This window comes from Fusarium fujikuroi, chromosome FFUJ_chr02 (assembly GCF_900079805.1).
Source record: "Fusarium fujikuroi IMI 58289 draft genome, chromosome FFUJ_chr02".
NCBI classification, from domain to species: domain Eukaryota; kingdom Fungi; phylum Ascomycota; class Sordariomycetes; order Hypocreales; family Nectriaceae; genus Fusarium; species Fusarium fujikuroi.
In genome coordinates this window covers 4,952,396-4,969,096 of record NC_036623.1, presented here as the reverse complement: position 1 = coordinate 4,969,096, position 16,701 = coordinate 4,952,396, and the positions used below count along the sequence as shown (strand labels likewise).

The 16,701-nt window shown below is 47.9% G+C and overlaps 7 protein-coding genes; 4 read left to right on the top strand and 3 right to left on the bottom strand.

Annotated features, from left to right (window-relative positions):
• Nucleotides 1-362: 362 nt before the first annotated feature.
• Nucleotides 363-2,666, top strand: FFUJ_03726 (uncharacterized protein; the record flags this gene model as incomplete). The annotated part of the gene is made up of 1 exon (XM_023573069.1): nt 363-2,666. The coding sequence occupies one exon, from the start codon at nt 363-365 to the stop codon at nt 2,664-2,666; it is 2,304 nt and encodes a 767-aa protein (XP_023427084.1).
• A 1,452-nt stretch (nt 2,667-4,118) lies between these two features.
• Nucleotides 4,119-4,853, bottom strand: FFUJ_03727 (uncharacterized protein; the record flags this gene model as incomplete). XM_023573068.1 has 4 exons in its annotated part: nt 4,119-4,159; nt 4,209-4,262; nt 4,315-4,474; nt 4,542-4,853. The coding sequence occupies 4 exons, from the start codon at nt 4,851-4,853 to the stop codon at nt 4,119-4,121; spliced, it is 567 nt and encodes a 188-aa protein (XP_023427083.1).
• Nucleotides 4,854-5,407: 554 nt separating this feature from the next.
• FFUJ_03728 (related to glycerate kinase) lies at nt 5,408-6,604 on the bottom strand (the record flags this gene model as incomplete). Its single annotated transcript, XM_023573067.1, has 1 exon — nt 5,408-6,604. One exon carries the CDS (start codon nt 6,602-6,604, stop codon nt 5,408-5,410), a length of 1,197 nt encoding a protein of 398 aa, XP_023427082.1.
• Nucleotides 6,605-8,207: 1,603 nt separating this feature from the next.
• Nucleotides 8,208-10,194, top strand: FFUJ_03729 (related to multidrug resistant protein; the record flags this gene model as incomplete). XM_023573066.1 has 6 exons in its annotated part: nt 8,208-8,522; nt 8,603-8,992; nt 9,047-9,152; nt 9,202-9,520; nt 9,573-9,702; nt 9,748-10,194. The coding sequence occupies 6 exons, from the start codon at nt 8,208-8,210 to the stop codon at nt 10,192-10,194; spliced, it is 1,707 nt and encodes a 568-aa protein (XP_023427081.1).
• A 72-nt stretch (nt 10,195-10,266) lies between these two features.
• Nucleotides 10,267-11,810, bottom strand: FFUJ_03730 (uncharacterized protein; the record flags this gene model as incomplete). XM_023573065.1 has 2 exons in its annotated part: nt 10,267-11,180; nt 11,234-11,810. 2 exons carry the CDS (start codon nt 11,808-11,810, stop codon nt 10,267-10,269), a joined length of 1,491 nt encoding a protein of 496 aa, XP_023427080.1.
• Nucleotides 11,811-12,328: 518 nt separating this feature from the next.
• FFUJ_03731 (uncharacterized protein) lies at nt 12,329-12,900 on the top strand (the record flags this gene model as incomplete). XM_023573064.1 has 3 exons in its annotated part: nt 12,329-12,343; nt 12,397-12,530; nt 12,585-12,900. 3 exons carry the CDS (start codon nt 12,329-12,331, stop codon nt 12,898-12,900), a joined length of 465 nt encoding a protein of 154 aa, XP_023427207.1.
• A 1,370-nt stretch (nt 12,901-14,270) lies between these two features.
• On the top strand, nt 14,271-16,587 carry FFUJ_03732 (uncharacterized protein; the record flags this gene model as incomplete). XM_023573063.1 has 3 exons in its annotated part: nt 14,271-14,563; nt 14,622-15,515; nt 15,573-16,587. 3 exons carry the CDS (start codon nt 14,271-14,273, stop codon nt 16,585-16,587), a joined length of 2,202 nt encoding a protein of 733 aa, XP_023427079.1.
• Between the last annotated feature and the right edge of the window lie 114 nt (nt 16,588-16,701).

Genomic DNA, 16,701 nt, shown 5'->3' with positions numbered 1-16,701 from the left:
TAGCTATCTGCAGTCTGTGCGATGTCGGCTAAAATGCCTCCAGTTTTTAAACCACTCTCAACTCTGGGGCATGTGGGTACAATCATCAACCTAAATAATAATCCCTCCAATAGCAACTCCAAGCCCTTCGTTACCCCATGGGCCGTTCATCCGTCCGCATGGGTTTGTGGGGTTGACCATCCTCTTCGGGTCTAATCCATCATAATCGGCCCTGCTCGGCAAGCAAAAAAAACAAGAGAGATTCATCAACTTCCCCTCATCAATCATTAGCCCCAGCATCATCATCCCATGCGCTTTTTCCACCATCAAACGCCATGAATCCATCGCGGCAAAACGGCGCGCATATCCAGTCACCATCCACAATGGACCAAGGCGAGTCAAGTGGCACAGGCAAAGCCATGCTCTTGCATTATGCCGCCCCCGCATCTTCGTGGTCTGAGGCTCTTCCCATTGGCAACGGGCGGCTGGGAGCTATGGTCTACGGGCGAACGTCGACCGAGCTGCTCCAACTCAATGAGGATTCTGTTTGGTATGGCGGCCCTCAGGACAGAACACCACGCGATGCGCACCGTCATTTAGCTACTCTCAGGCAACTAATCAGAGAAGAGAAGCACAAAGATGCTGAAGATCTTGTGAAGGAGGCTTTCTTCGCTACGCCATCGAGCATTAGACACTACGAGCCACTGGGCCAATGCAATATTGAGTTTAATCACCAAGAGAGTGAAGTGACCGATTACACACGGTATCTGGACCTGAACACTTCTCAAGTCACAACAAGTTACAAATGCAACGGCATAGCATATCGTCGAGATATAATTGCCAGCTTTCCAGACAGTGTACTCGCCACCCAAGTCCAAGCATCCGAAAAGAGCCGTTTCGTTATCCGCTTGAATCGACAGAGCGAGAATGAGGTAGAGACCAACGAGTACCTCGACAGCATCTTCGCGCAAGACTCACGGATTATTCTCAATGCAACACCTGGCGGCGCAAATAGTAATCGCCTATCTCTTGTTCTTGGAGTTTCCTGCGAGCCTAGCGATGGGACCGTTAGCGCAGTCGGAAATTGCCTGATTGTGGACGCGACAAGATGTGTTATCGCGATTGGGGCGCAAACTACGTTCAGAAAAGATGACCCCGAAAGATCGGCTCTTTTAAATGTTGATGATGCTCTCCGACGACCATGGGATATTCTCATTCGCCGCCATCGATGTGATTATACCAACCTCTTCGGCCGAATGTCCCTTCGATTGTTCCCTGATGCGAACCATCTACCAACAAATAAGAGGATCATCAGCAATAGAGACCCGGGTCTAGTCGCCCTGTATCACAACTACGGTCGATACCTGCTCATTTCGTCCAGCCGAAACTCTGAAAAGGCTCTACCGGCAACATTGCAAGGAATATGGAACCCTTCATTTTCACCGCCCTGGGGATCCAAGTTCACCATCAACATTAATCTCCAAATGAACTATTGGCCAGCTATCCCATGCAGTCTCATCCAGTGTGCTATACCACTCATCAGCCTACTCGAACGCATGGCTGAAAAAGGAAAACGAACAGCCAAGACGATGTACAACTGCAAAGGATGGTGTGCTCATCATAACACTGATATATGGGCTGATACAGACCCCCAAGATCGCTGGATGCCTGCGACTATCTGGCCACTCGGAGGAGCCTGGCTATGTACTGAGGTTGTCAGGATGCTCATATATCAGTACGAGCCGACCCTGCACTGTCGCATAGCTCCAATCCTCGAAGGCTGTGTTCAGTTCCTTCTTGACTTTCTAATCCCATCTGCTTGCGGCAGATACTTGGTCACCAATCCATCCTTGTCTCCAGAAAACAGCTTTGTGTCCCAGTCAGGAGAGACGGGAATCTTCTGTGAAGGGTCTGTAATCGATATGACAATTGTGCGCATAGCGTTTGAGAGTTTCCTATGGAGCATCAGTATCCTCGATCCCGACCATCCACGAAGGAACGACGTCATCGCAGCTCTCGATAAGCTACCGCCCATGTCACTCAATAAAGATGGGCTCATACAGGAATGGGGCCTGAAGAACCACAAAGAAGCTGAACCAGGGCACCGACATGTATCGCATCTCTTTGGGCTATATCCCGACGATTCAATCAGCATGGACTCATCGCCGCTCCTGATCAAGGCTGCGAAAAAGGTCCTTGCTAGGAGAGCGGAGCACGGAGGAGGCCATACAGGTTGGAGTAGGGCATGGCTACTAAACCTTCACGCACGGCTCCGAGACTCGCAAGGTTGCCAAAACCACATGGATCTGTTGCTGAAAACGTCGACATTGCCAAACATGCTAGACAATCATCCTCCATTCCAGATTGACGGTAATTTTGGCGGATGTGCTGGGATCTTGGAGTGCCTGGTCCAGTCTACACTAAGATCCGAGCCGTCGAGACAGGTCGTTGTGATACATCTGCTTCCGAGCTTACCGTCGTCTTGGGAAGGTGGGAAGTTGAATCAAATCAGGGCTATGGGAGGTTGGCTTGTTTCTATCGAGTGGAGGGCAGGCATGCTTGTAAAGCCTCTGCAGGTGGAAGCCACTGTGATGCAAGCTCCAGACGCTCTCGTTGTGTTTCCTAACGGGGACAAGGTTTATGTGTCAAGTAAGAAAGCAGGCCCACAAAGTATATGGCATAAATGAGATGTCTTATATTGAAGATATGAGACTTAATTGAATCGCGCCTGTCTCTCCTGTCTTGACTGGCGAGAATCTCAAATACCTGACTTATCAATCCCATGAATATCCATTCCAACCCAGCGTTGAAACAAATGTCGTCCAGCACAATAGCTTTCTCCGAACCAAATAGTAAAACCCCCTTGACAGTCAAACACGAGTTGTCCATCATTTCATTTTCCATCCCAACTTGTAAACTCAACGCCATGGCTCAGGCCTCAGACGAGAAATGTACTGGCGTCTTTTCTGCCTTGCGAGGCAATATCGAACCTCGACCAAAAGTGTCAGCATATCCAACTAATTGTTCCGCTTGAAAGTCCTCGTACCAGTTTATCGCCAGGAGAATTCATTCAAAAGCTCGAGCCCCTCATGGCACGCCTGCTCGTGTCACTGCCCTGGCTGGATGTTTGCCTGGACTTTCCCTTGCGGAAACCGTTGCTTGACCCGTGGAAAGACCGATCCCAAGCCCCGGCCCTCGCTGGGCTAGACCTGGGCTTGGCTCTTCCACCTGGCGATCTGAGAGTCGCACTCCCGTTGAGCCCCATTGCTCTTCCTCCTCCACTCCCGGAACGGCGTCTGCCTCCGCAAAGTCCACAACACATGTTGGCAGATTTAGGTTTGATGAAAGATGAGTGGGATGAGTGCGTGTGTGGGAGTGGTAGTGTAAATGTTTGTGGTTAAGGGAGAAACAAAAGAAACGATAAGAGAGAACTGGGGGAGACACGGATACTTATAGATGGAAAGAGGCAACTGGAATCATCTTCTGACTTTTATGACTAATGTTCTCTGCAGACTTATTTTGAGTTTACCGGAACTATATTTCTCGATTGTGCTTATTTCAATGAACTTCTCTCGGTTCATTTAAGCTCTCAGCCAGTACTGTGTACATGAGCTTCTGCACAATGTTTCCCGCATGTAGCTGTACTAAGTTCTGTCTGCTGGTTTAAGCTCTCAGCCATGAAATTCCTGAATTACTACCTAGTCATTCGGTTATTTTTACCTGGCCAATTGTGCGATGTCACATATATTGCGCTCAAGGTAACCACTACCGATACGAGCGAAACAATGGTCCAACTGGATAAGTGTACGGTTATCCATACCGCTGAGTTGTTTATAATCCATTCAATCAAGCGAAATTTAAATAACAACTGATAACTACATACCACCTGTTTGTTTTAACCTTGGCCTTGGGGGATCCTGTATACCTCATTCTTCCTATCTATGGACTTCATGACTCCAAACCCAGATATTAAATAAGTGTCCTTAGAAGCAGTAGAGGTCTTTGTTCTAGATACCCCCTGTAGAGTAAAATAGGGGACATCTATCACTTTATCCTCGTCTGGACTTTCATAAGGCTATAAGTGTTACTATATTAAACTCCTAATTCAATCTTAAAAACCTTCTTACCTTGGCTTTTCTTTATTTCTTAAAGCCCTGTGAGAAACGACGTCCAGCTTGAGCTGAAAGTGTCAGTATATTAAAGTCTTAATTCATTTTTAAAAACCTCACCGAAATTGTTAGCAGCCTTTGCACCGCTCTGAGATACTTGGCCTCCATATTTGGCTAAAAGTGTCAATGTATGAAGCTCATAATTAATTCTCAAAAGGCTTCTTACCCATATTACTAGCAGTAGCTGCCATCGCATTTATACCAGCCTTGGACTGTCTAAGCTTTCCACGCAAGCTCTTAGCCGGCGGTTGATACACTTTCGTCTTACGGTTATTCCCAAGGAGCATATCCTGCGATAGCGGCTTTGCCCAGCTTTTGGTAGATGTCTGATATGTGAGCTAGATATCTTACCAGCAGTTGAAACATGTAGGTCAGAACTCAAGTAGGACTTACCGTAGAGCGAATGGAACCATTGGAGCCACTGAGGCCACGCCTGCTGGCGTCACTGCCCTGACTGGCTCTTTGCCTAGACTTGCCCTTCCGGAAGCCGTTTGTCGATCCAAAGAACGATCGATCCCAAGCTTGGTTGCCCGTATCTTTGAGCTGCCTTGCTTTTGCATCCACCTTGGTGTGGCTGACCCTCTTGCTTTTGCGACTGAATCGTGACGGGCTACGTGGCTTCGCACCACCCATAGCTTGGGCAAACGCGCGACTATTGATCTTGTCGCCCCTGGACTGACGTCCCCAGCCGGTGCCGCCGCACATGATGGCGGATGATAGTATCGTGAAAGATGAGTAAGATAGGTGCGTGCGTGTTTGTCTGGAAGGTGAAGTTTTAGAATTTGCTGGCGAGGAGAGGGAAAGCAGAGAGACAATGGGGGAAGACACAGTTATTTATAGCCTTCTAACCCAAGCCATAGGAATCTCATCTTACCTCTAGTGTTTCAAGTATTGTATACCTCAGTTCCGCTACGGCTTTTGTAAATAGGTCTCTATGTGACAACTTACTGTACTGGAAGGACTGACTTCTGGTGGGTAAGTCTAGGCTCTAGGTTCAGGCCGCAGATATCAGTTACAAATAGAAGCAATCTATTGCAACTTATACATTCCACCATAGTAGTTGACCAGTTACTTTGTTTTATGCACATCCTCCCCCGCGTTCCCCTCCGGACCCTGAGATTGAGGTGACCGCTACTCGTATAAACAAGAAAGGTATCTCATTGGACAAATAGACAGATTGAGCAATATAGTTCCATTGCCAGGTCACTCACGAATTCAATTTATATAAGTCAAAACATAAACAGATAACACGTGTCTCATCAAGGGGATTTGCCTAGCATCCGCCCAACCATAACAATTCTCATGACAGTCTCAGCACTCTCACGGGTTAACTTCTCCGCTTCCAAAACCGCATCATCCAAACTCATTGGTCGCTGTATGATACACGTGAAAGCATCAATCCCAATGTCATAGTTCACTCTGGCTCCCTGTCCAATCGTGCCCGCGATGGCAATCACAGGAAGTCCATGGTTCTTTGCCAATCTAGCCACTTCTGCGGGGATCTTTCCCCTCGGCGTTTGATCGTCGATTCCCCCCTCTGCAGTAAGTACAAGATCGCAGTCTTCAAAGATACTGTGCAAGTTGATGTACTGCATAATGACCTCATATCTGGGTCTGAGCGTAGCTCCTACTAAGCGCAAGCCTGTTCCAAGACCTCCCGAGGCACCGCCTCCCGGAGCAAGTCGAACATTTTTGTCGCAGAGAATATTCGTAGCAATGTCTGCTAATTTTTCCATTGCGAGACTGAGGTGGGCGGCTTGCTCTGAGGTTGATCCTTTCTGGGGACCAAAGACATTTGCCACTCCGCCGGGTCCGCAAAGTACGTTATGCCAATTCACAGCGACGTCAATTTTGGCTTTGAAGACACGCTCGTCGACTCCAGTGAGGTCAATAGAACCAAGTTCCAAGAGTGACTCGCCACCACCAGCCAAGGGGAGGACGCGTCCTTGGACATCAACCAGTCTTGCACCGAGAGCTTGAAGCATCCCTGCGCCGCCATCACACGTCCCAGAGTCACCGCATCCAACCAGAATGCGCGTGGCTCCAGCATCAAGCGCAGCAAGGACGAGTTGACCAACACCAAATGTTGTTGTCTTGCCTGGATTGCGACGATTGGGCGGGACTAAGCTCAGGCCAGCAGCAGCAGCCATTTCCAGGACGGCCGTGGTTGGCTCATCGTCTTTGCGACCAAGGAGACCAAAGAATGACGTGACTTGTTCTCCCACGGGTCCGACCACGTGTACGCGGTGCAATGAACCGCCTGTAGCTGTGACAATGGCCTGTGTGAAACCTTCGCCTCCATCAACCAATGGAACTTTGCGGACCGAGGCATTAGGTTCAACAGCGAGGATGCCGGCTTCGATGCAGTCTGCAGCCTCATTGGGCTGAAGACTGCCCTTGAAGCCAGATGGACAGACAAGGACTCTCATACTTGGTGTAGCGACAGTGGAGCCCATTGTCATTCTGTTTGTGTAAAAGGACTTGAGCACGTGTTCACACAGATTATAAAGAAGAGCGATTGATAAGGTTTAAAAGATAGGCTTGTTGTAGCGAATGAAAGCTTTCCAGCTTAAGTTCTTTATAGCGAATGTGAAGATGAGGCTGTTGAGTGTTCTGAAGCGTTTCTTTGTCTGCCTGGACATGGCATTATTATATACTTGAATGCTTTTGTCTATCACCATGTTTCGAATGCCAATTGACCGCATCTCATCTAGTAAATAATCCCATCTTCTCACTCAGCCTCGATAAAACAAAATACACACTAGCCTGCATCGCAGAAGGGACGGCCCCAGAATAGCAACAGGTCGTCTGCCACTCTGTCTTGAAACGAACATTAGCTCAATCTTGATTTCTAGAATGCGCTTGCGTCACGCGATCACCCAAGCCACATGGCATAAATAGAATGCATTGATATGGGGATTTGCCTCAAAGATCAATCAGGCGAGTCAAGATAAGGGACGCGTCATTCATCACAGGGCTGAGGAGATCATCACTGGGCAGCTCGCTTATGAGTTTGGCATGTCAGAGTGGATAGGGCAATGGAAGCTGTGGCAGGGATAAAATTTAAGCTTAATTCAAGGTCTCGTGGCTTGAGTGGGCAATGCCGAGTTAAACGTCATCAAGGTTGCGTACTAACGGCGCCGTCATTGCTTGGCCCTTATCTAAGTTCCGTGAATTATGCTTCTGCCAATCAAAGAGAGACACGCCATGCACAAAAGGCATATTTATAGAAAATACATTCGAGCAGATCTTTGGCCCCGGAAAGCTCACAGAAGCTTGATTTCCGCTGGCGAGTTTGCATCATATGCTTTGAGCATATGGCTTGTGAGCCCTGGGCTGGGGCGAAAGCGAGAAGTCAATATTGCAGAGACTGTCGCTGAGATCCCGCGCACAAATTGTACTTCAGGGCTAGGGCCCTGGAGCTGAGAGATAATTGTCTCGGGATGTTGGAATATTCCGAATCTCATGGCGTGATGATGCGCGATATGATTTCCGCCTTCAGGTCTTGGCGATGCTGCTTGAGCAAATGAAATAGCCCCAACCCAACCAAGCTAAGTCAAAACGAAACTTCTAAGCCACCTTAGTGACGACCATGAACAATGAACAGCTGAAACCACTGTCAATCACTGGAATCGGTCAATCAGCGATACGAACATTTCTGAAAAGACGCCCAGCGGTACACTGTCCAAGACGGTAGCCTCATCAGTGACGCATTCAGGCTGTGTAGACTTGACAGTCTTTTACTGCCAGCAAGATGATGTGGAATGGCGTGGTTCTGGCGAGTTGTTCTTCTTGTTTGTGCAGGCTGTGCTTTATCTCTGCAGATTTTAGCGTTAGTCGCTAAGCGTGGTCAAGATACAGCCTCTTATTCTGGTCAAACGCTTGCAAAATGTGAAGGTATAATTGAGCATCTCAGCCCTCCTATGATAGCAATCAATGATCAAGATACTCTCGCTTACTCATTCTCTCGTTCAATCATCACTGTTTGCAGTCTATCCAGCTACTCCAGACGATGCTCGTTTCCTTATCATTGCCCCATTTCCTATTGTCCTGCAAGCAATGAGCAAAAGCAACACTCCAGCGCTCTCAAGAGCTGGCTCTCGTTCTTCTCTTTGGAGGTCTTGGAGCCCCATGCTCGAAGACTTGGTCAACTATGAGAAGTCGCGTGAGAATTATCCTTGGCTGATACGTGATCATGACCGTGACATAAGCTATGACCCCAACCGTTCGAGTCGTCTAAGGCCACTAGCGTCCCTTGCGGAAGACCCGGATATTGCGAGCCAGTCAGACCGATCTGCAAAGTCGTCTGAAGATTTAGAGGGCCATCCAATCCCAGAACCTCTTCTTTTGCCTCAAGACGAGGACCCAGACGTGGTAAGCTAGCCCTCATCTCAACCACCTTTTTAACTATCCCTGCACCTTCTGGACACCATAACCATTAACACAATGGTCAGGTAACCTGGGATGGTCCCCATGATCCCTCTAATCCACACAATTGGACCAAGCGCAAGAAATGGCTCTCGACAATTCTTGTCTCCTGCTTCACATTCATTTCCCCCGTCTCTTCGACCATGCTGGCTCCAGCCTTGCCAGATCTGGCCAAAGAGTTCAAGATCTCATCTGACTTTGAGACATATCTTCTCATGTCCATCTTTCTTTTGGCTTATGCCATTGGCCCATTCTTGCTCGCTCCCCTTTCAGAGATGTTTGGGAGAGTTGTTGTTCTTCAGTCTGCCAACATGTTCTATCTGATCTTCAATACTGTGTGCGGGTTCTCGAAAACGAAGGAGCAGATGCTTGTCTTTCGCTTCTTGAGCGGTCTTGGCGGGAGTGCACCTCAGGCGGTATGACCACCGATACTCACTACCTTACTATTCTTACTAACGATTCGAGTCTAGCTTGGAGGCGGCGTGCTGAGCGACTGTTGGAAGAAAGAGGAGCGCGGAACTGCAACCGCCATCTACAGCCTTGCACCATTTTTGGGACCTGCTGTTGGGCCCATAGGTAAAGCAACTCAACTCACGACAAGGGCTTCGGACTAACACATCTCCAGCCGCTGGCTACCTAACCCAACACTTGAACTGGCGATGGATTTTCTGGGTGGTCTCCATAGCCGACGCTGTGGTTCAAATTCTCGCGTTCCTGTTCTTGCAAGAGACTTATCCACCCAAGATTCTCAAGGTCAAGGCCAGAAAGCTCCGCAAGGTCACTGGTAACAGACTTCTCCATACCGAATTTGAGCAGAGAGATCGATCCTTCGTTTCTTTACTTTTTACCAACCTGAAGAGGCCATTCAAGATGCTACTTACCCAGCCAGCCATTCAGATCACAGCTCTGTATAGGGCGTATTTATATGGTCTTATGTATCTAGTGTGAGTGCAAGCCCTTGATATCCATCATAATCACCGACTTACGGGCCCCTAGTTTTGCTTCCTTCCCCATGGTCTGGGAACAGCAATACAACCAAGAGCCTGGCCGTGCCAGTCTGAACTACGTCTCTCTTGGTATTGGATTTGTCATTGGGCTCCAGGTGTCCGGTCCCCTGATTGACAAGGTATTTTACCTCTTCTCACACTTGGTCGCACACTAAATCTCCAAGGTCTACGCAATGCTCAAGACTCGGTACAATCACCCTGGCCGGCCTGAATTTCGCGTACCTCTGATGTTCCCAACCGCACTTGTCACCCCAGCGGGTCTCGTTCTATACGGTGTCTCGGCACACCTGAAACTCCACTGGATCATCCCAAATGTCGGGACAGCGATCTTTTCTGCAGGGCTCATTCTATCGTTTCAATGTGCTCAAACGTACATCATTGACTCTTATGAGCGGTATGCCGCTAGTGCGACTGGGGCAGCTGCTTTTGTCCGTACCATGGCTGGCTTTAGCTTTCCTCTGTTTGCGCCTGCTATGTATCAACGTCTTGGGATCGCGTGGGGAAATGGCCTGCTTGCGGGCACAGCCGTGTTGATCTGTCTTGTCGCACCAATTGTGCTCTGGCGTCATGGAGAGTGGATTCGAAGGAAGAGTCCTTACTGCGCAGGATAGAGCCGCCAAGTCTTTACATTCCAGAAACGAAGTTTAAATTTGACTTAAATATCTACACTTGCTGACACCTATTCAAGCATTGCTTAATGCCGTTCCGCCTTCCTGCTCTGAATCTGCTTCACTATCCGAGTCAGCAAAAACCAGAGTATCTACCGAGCGAGTCAAGCCAGTAATCGAATTGGGACGATTGAAAACTGAGATATTTTTCTTTCTTATAGCTCTGAAAAACGCATCTCGAACATCACGAATAACTGGGTTAAGTGTGTCTCTCAATTCCCGATACAATGTGTCGTGAGATCCCTGAGCTAGATTGATTGGCCCCCAGTTGAGGTAGATCTGTTCGTGAGCATCAGGTTCAACAGGCCTCGAGGGGTGATGTCGATAGTAAAGCTTACAGCAAAAACAAGAAAACTTGCTAGTGCCAATAAAGTGGTCGTCATCCGTGAAGCGCAATCCGTTTCTGTGAAAATGCTCCAGAACTTGAACCTCGCAGTGGACTATCGGGGGATTCGACTGTAGCTTGAGGAATTGCTCTTTGACTCGATCTTCTAATCCAACATGATTCTTGAAGCGGGATAGGTCTTTCTGGAGATAAGAAAAGTCTTCATCCCCGTTTGAAACCATTCTTCCCAGTATGCTGTCCAGGTTGGTGTGGGAATCAATTTCTGGTGGCTGTGCACCCGATGGGGCGGGGACTTCAGACACTCGAAATACGTCAAGAACTTGTCTCACACGCAGAGCGTCCTCAACAAGATGCTTCGAAACACGGATATGATCCGCGAGCCTTCCAACAAAATGCCTTGTATTATAAGAGGCTGTTGCTAGCATTTCACTGCCTTCGTCAACAAGAGCCTCTTGACTTAGTCGTAGAAGTGTATCCATTTGTGGATCGTTCCGAGATATGTAAGCTGACATGCATATATCGTAGGCTCCGAGGACTTCTCGGTATTGGAATCGTTGCAGCCATAGTTTTAGACTTCTCGCTTCTGACTTCATGTTAGGCACGCCTGTACATCTCGCACCGTATTGCAAGACATACCAGTATCAGCCACGTTACCGCGGCGAGTCACGGATCCATTCAAGTGATCAATGCACAACGTTGCCATCCTCGATAGTAGGCTTGCTTCCTTTCTAATCCTAGGGGCTGCAAAGGCTGCAAAGGACCTAGCCAGATTGTTCACCTGTTCAGCCAGCCAACCTACACTGGGGTCTGGCTCTCGTGTCACATCTTGAAGGCGTTGTAATGTTTGTCTCAAGAATGTCGGTGTCCTATGTGCCAAAGTAAACTCACCCTGCTCAAACCCCTGATTTGATGCCACCCAGAAAACAGAACTTTCTTCGGAGTCTTCAATACCAATTGATGTCGTAGCTCTACCGCCTTTGTCCCAGTCACAGTAGTGGGCAAGCCCTGTTGTGAGTCGGCGGCGAGAGGCGGTCAAACTTATATTATCGTGTTTGATGGTCACTTGTGGACCTTGGATGGGCTGTTCGATCCAAAGAAGTACCATTGCCTCATACAGTCGCGCGATGAGTCTTTGATATTTGTCGAGTCGAGGCGTGCCAACTCTAACGACAGTGGTTGGCGGCATTGGAAAGATCTGCTCTGTTTGAGACATCGTCAAAGAAGAAGACAAGATCATGTGCTAGAGTTTGGAAATATCAGTAATGGGCCTGAGATGTATACTAATAGCTCTTACAAGATCTGGTCCAAGTTTACGCACTTTGGACAAAGACGGGGCTCTTCTCCAGTAAATACTTGGTTTTATATAGTAGCGTGGCTGATTTCTTTTGCTTGGAATGTCTGTTACCCAATATTAATGACGTAGAAAGATTAGTAAACAAGTGAATTCAGATCCTGGGTTGAAAACTGGGCTGTGTCTCAGCTTACATTTGGTTACAATACGCAATAGTCAAGGAAGTGCTAGAAGGGAGCAGATAACGCAGCTGTTATGTCTCAAAATTGATGGCGTTGTCTACCACTTGGTCGGCCTCCCGCATACGCTTTACTGCTTTGGTAGTTTTAATGGTGTGCCTCCCGCTTCATCCCGCGGGGTTGCGTGAGGTATTGGTCTGCCTCCTACAGATGGCCAATAAGAGCAGACTCCTTTTGATAGGAAATTACAAACCCCGCCAAATGACGCCATTATTTGTAATTTCTGTGGATGTATAGGAGGAAGACTTAAATCAAGCTGACCGCTATAGCCTCAACGCATTTTTGACATCAAGATCATCAGTCCAGCACAGCTGATTGATGAGTTGGCCACTCCAAGACTTCCAAGATATAGACGAGTCCACAACTTTCGAACAAGCTGTGGACTCGTCTTAACCAAGCCTGGGTTCGCAACCGTCCTATGTAACACAATATTTTGAGCAATCTAACTATCACCCAGCATTATAGTATCTCTCGGAGATACTCCTTACAGTTTTTCCAGTAATGCTTTCAATGCGGACTTCCCAGAAAACCCGGTTTTATCCCAGAACGTTCACACTTTTGAGGCTTTTGATATTTTCCAAAACAACTTGTTTCTTGATAACCATTCGCAACTTCCGAACCTGGACTTGGTTCAAGACGACGATTTACTCTTGACTGTCCCCGAGCTGGCTGCTCCGGATGAAACTGGAACCGGTCAGTTTACATCAGAAAGGCTGTACTTGCGATATGAATCAGATATTGATCCACAGAATGACACTCCCACCATTCTGTAGAATGAGTCATCCGTGCAGATCGATGAATCTGGATTCATTCCACAGAATACCTTTACTGATGCATACTGGAGAAAGCATTTGCCTTCCCATAACAGCATCATGAAAAGTCATGATGAGATTGTGCTGGAGCAAACAATCAACAAGGAATATGACGAATGGAGACTTTCATATCCTGGAAAGGATGAATTTGTTGCCAACAGTTTGTTCTATTGCAATCGTCGAGACTGTCTGTCGTCTTTCCAAACGTCTAGAGATAGGAAGTAAGTATCTCTTCTCTACCTACTATGGCTCGTAAAAGTTCTAATAAGTGGCAGTGCACATATCAGAGAGCAAGAAAAGCCAGTCATTTGTCCACAATGCCCTACGCGAATGGGTTACCAAACTGACATGAAAACACATGCTAAAACCCATCTGAAGGATGAGCACCGCCAACGTCATCCGTGTCCAGTTTGTGGAAGGTTATTTACGAAGTTATGCAATATGAGAAGGCATGAGAAGAAGCATTGAGGTGTCTTTATTGTGGCTTGCCACTACAGCGACTCCGCCAAGTATACCTCAGAGCTTTGATATCTAATTCATTTCCTTTTGCGCTATGCTTCAAAATTATTCTTCTCGTAAGCCAGTAGTTGCTCACTCTTAAGTTAAACAACGTTTTGAATCCTTTGAAAATAATTGCTTTATGGATGATGGCATGGTCGCGCCAAGGTCTCGACCAAAATAACAGAAGTTTCATCTGTCCCCTGCTATATGAGCTGAGGTGACTGACTGTAAGGTAATAGGACCTGTCCCTAGCTGTCGAATGTTCGAAAGAGGCCCGAGAGGTTGGTCAGCTAAAATGCCGTTTTTCCGTCCTTACCGCGCTTGACCAAAGACGGATCGACGGTTTCATGGGCTAAGACATAGGAGGGACTGTTAGCAGTTTAAATCGGCAACCAATACAACTGTAAGTTCAGCGGTAATAGGAATGCAGTTGAAGTATTGTCCCTGACATATTCCACATTCCGTTAAAATGTGGCTGAAAAGAGGGGTTTTGATGAATTCCAACGGCGCAACGGGGATAACCTCCCGCTAAAAACATTACTACAGAATTAGACTGAGAAGCCTAGGCATTCTTGTCATTATCTCCATAGCAAGATAAGGACACGGAAACAATAAATGTCTCATACTGCCCCATGCCGAACAACCGTTACCGTAGGTGAAGTTTGCGTTGGAATGTGACTGTTCTGTATGCATGCAAGACATGTACATTTTCACTTGTTAAAGGGGAATCTGGATGTATATAGTCCATGGTCAACCCGTGTTCGCGCCGCCGACACTTGATCTTCACACTCACTTCCTGTCGCTCATTCAATTAATCGTCAATCTTCATCATGCGCCTGTCTTCAGGCCTCCTTCTGGCCAGCGCCTCTAGTGCGCTTGGCCAATTCAACCAGTTTACCAGATTCACAAACACGAGCACCTCTGCTGTCGAGACCTCGACCTCTCCCACTGAGTTCGAGACTTCTTCTGTCCCGTCTACCGCGAGCATAGAGACCACTTCCACCAGAGTCGAGGCCACCGCTTCGTCCTCAGCTTCTGCCTTTGCACCAATTGTATTGAATCTTAAAGACGCCATTTTGGGCCCCGGTTCTTCTTTCTACCCACCACCAGACGGCGATACGATGTAGGGATTACCCAGAAGTCATCAAACCTGCAGCATCTCTAACTTGCCCTGAATCTAGTCTCATGTCTCCCGTGGGCAGTGGCTCTATCCTCAAGCGTCGCGCTGGTACTGTTCCCTTTCCGGTTATCGCCCCCTTGAATCTTCCCAACAATGCAGGTTCCACTTTAAAACAACAAATCTCTTCAACTCTAGCGTCTGCTTCACGCGCCGGCTTCTACAGCCTCCAGGTCGCTAACGTCTCGTGCGCTGGCGCGATCGTTTGTCCCAGCGGATTCAGGAAGCGGGATGAAAGTAGCCCTTGTGCTTTCCAAGTTATCTCCAATGGTGAGGTTATCCAGATTCAACCTATTCCTGAAGGCTTCAGCGGCCGTATTGAAATATCTACCAACCCTTTCGTTCTGCAACTAGAGAATGAATTAAAACTCGAACAATCTTGCGGTGATGTCATCGTCCCTGTAGTCCTTGAAGCGGTCACGCTCAAGGATGCTCAGGGTGCAACTCCAACTCCTATCCCTACACCCAGTATTGGTGTTCCTACTGGTAGTGAGACTGATTCTTCTACCGAAACCAACACGGCAGAGTTTACTACCAACTCCGAAGGCGAGACCATCCTCCCTACTACCAAAAGTCAAGACTTTACGACCAACTCAAAAGGTGAGACTGTCTTCCCTACCGGGACGGATATCGCTACAAACTCAGAGGGTGCCACTACGAACTCGGAGGGTGAGACAGTCTTTCCAACTAGCACTTCTACTAGTACCATTTCTGCAACCTCAACTTCTACTTCGGTTGCTGGGTTTCCCGGTGATGTCGGCGGTTTCAGTCTCTTCGGATGTGCAGCATCTACCTCAGGCTTCCCTACCTTTACGCTTGCCGAGTCGAGCACGCTGATGGATCTCGATGTATGTGCTGGCCTTTGTGAGGGACGTGCCTATTTTGGCGTCCATGATACGTAAGTCTTATCTTATTCTCTTGTATCTCAAGAAGGTGTTGTTAATAATTTGCCTAGCGCTTGTTACTGCGGTGATGTGTATGACTTTGACAGTACTGTGTTTTACAACCTGGACCAATGCGACATCGAGTGTCCTGGAGACAAGATGCAATTCTGTGGAGGTGAAGTCGAGAACAAGCTTCGAGCCCGCCAGGTCATCTCTAGCAATATCCTCCTTACACTTTACGCCAGGGCCGAGACTGTTGTCTCCCTGACTGAGTCTGTCACCCAAACGGTAACTAATCAGGAGACTATTGTTACCACTTTCACCACTGTCGCTAGCGATGAAAGCATAGCCACCGAGGTCGTCACTGCCACTCTGGTATGCGTTGATGGGAAATGCCATTCAAGCGGCTCAAGAAACGTTGCCGTCTACATTTTTGTCGAGATCAATGGCAGTGAGTGTGATGGCCAGTGGGTTTACATCTCTGAGCCCTGTCCTGGTGGTCAACAGTATATCCCCCATCTCTGCTCGGACGGAAAATGCGCCAGCATCAAGGTTTACAAACCTCAAAAATGCCCAGATTGGTATAACTATAAGTCTTTCTTTGTTCCATCAGATTGCACGACTTGCGCCCAGGGCAAGATTAGCTATCAGCCTTGGGACAAGTCTTGGGGCATGCCTGATAACTGCAACGACCAAGTTCCTATCTGCGACACACTCGAATGTCCTTCTCAGCAGCCGGTTGTTAAACCACACCACGGTATCAGCTGGAACTCCACTATTACTCATGGAGGGTCTGGAGGAGGCTATAGTCCGAGCCCCAACGGCGGTTCCAGTGGAGGATCAAGCTCAGGCTCAAACGGGGGGTCAAGCTCGGGCTCCAATGGAGGTTTAAGTGGGGGTTCTAGTGGAGGCAGCAGCAGTGGTTCAAACGGAGGTTCCAGCTCTGGTTCTCAAGGAGACACAGAGGGTTCTGGATCTTCTGGTTCTAAGGGCTCTTACCCCAGCACTGTCCCTATTATTAGTGGTGCTATCAAGCAGACATCTGGTGTACTTTCTCTTCTTGTCGGACTTTTAGCCCTTCTTTAAGTCTTAGGACTTTATTTTTTATTATATCTCTTACAAATCAGAATTAATCTCAGCACCTACTCCAGAATGATTAACTACTAGTACCTTTGTTTCTGAGCTTTGGCAAGGTGAACT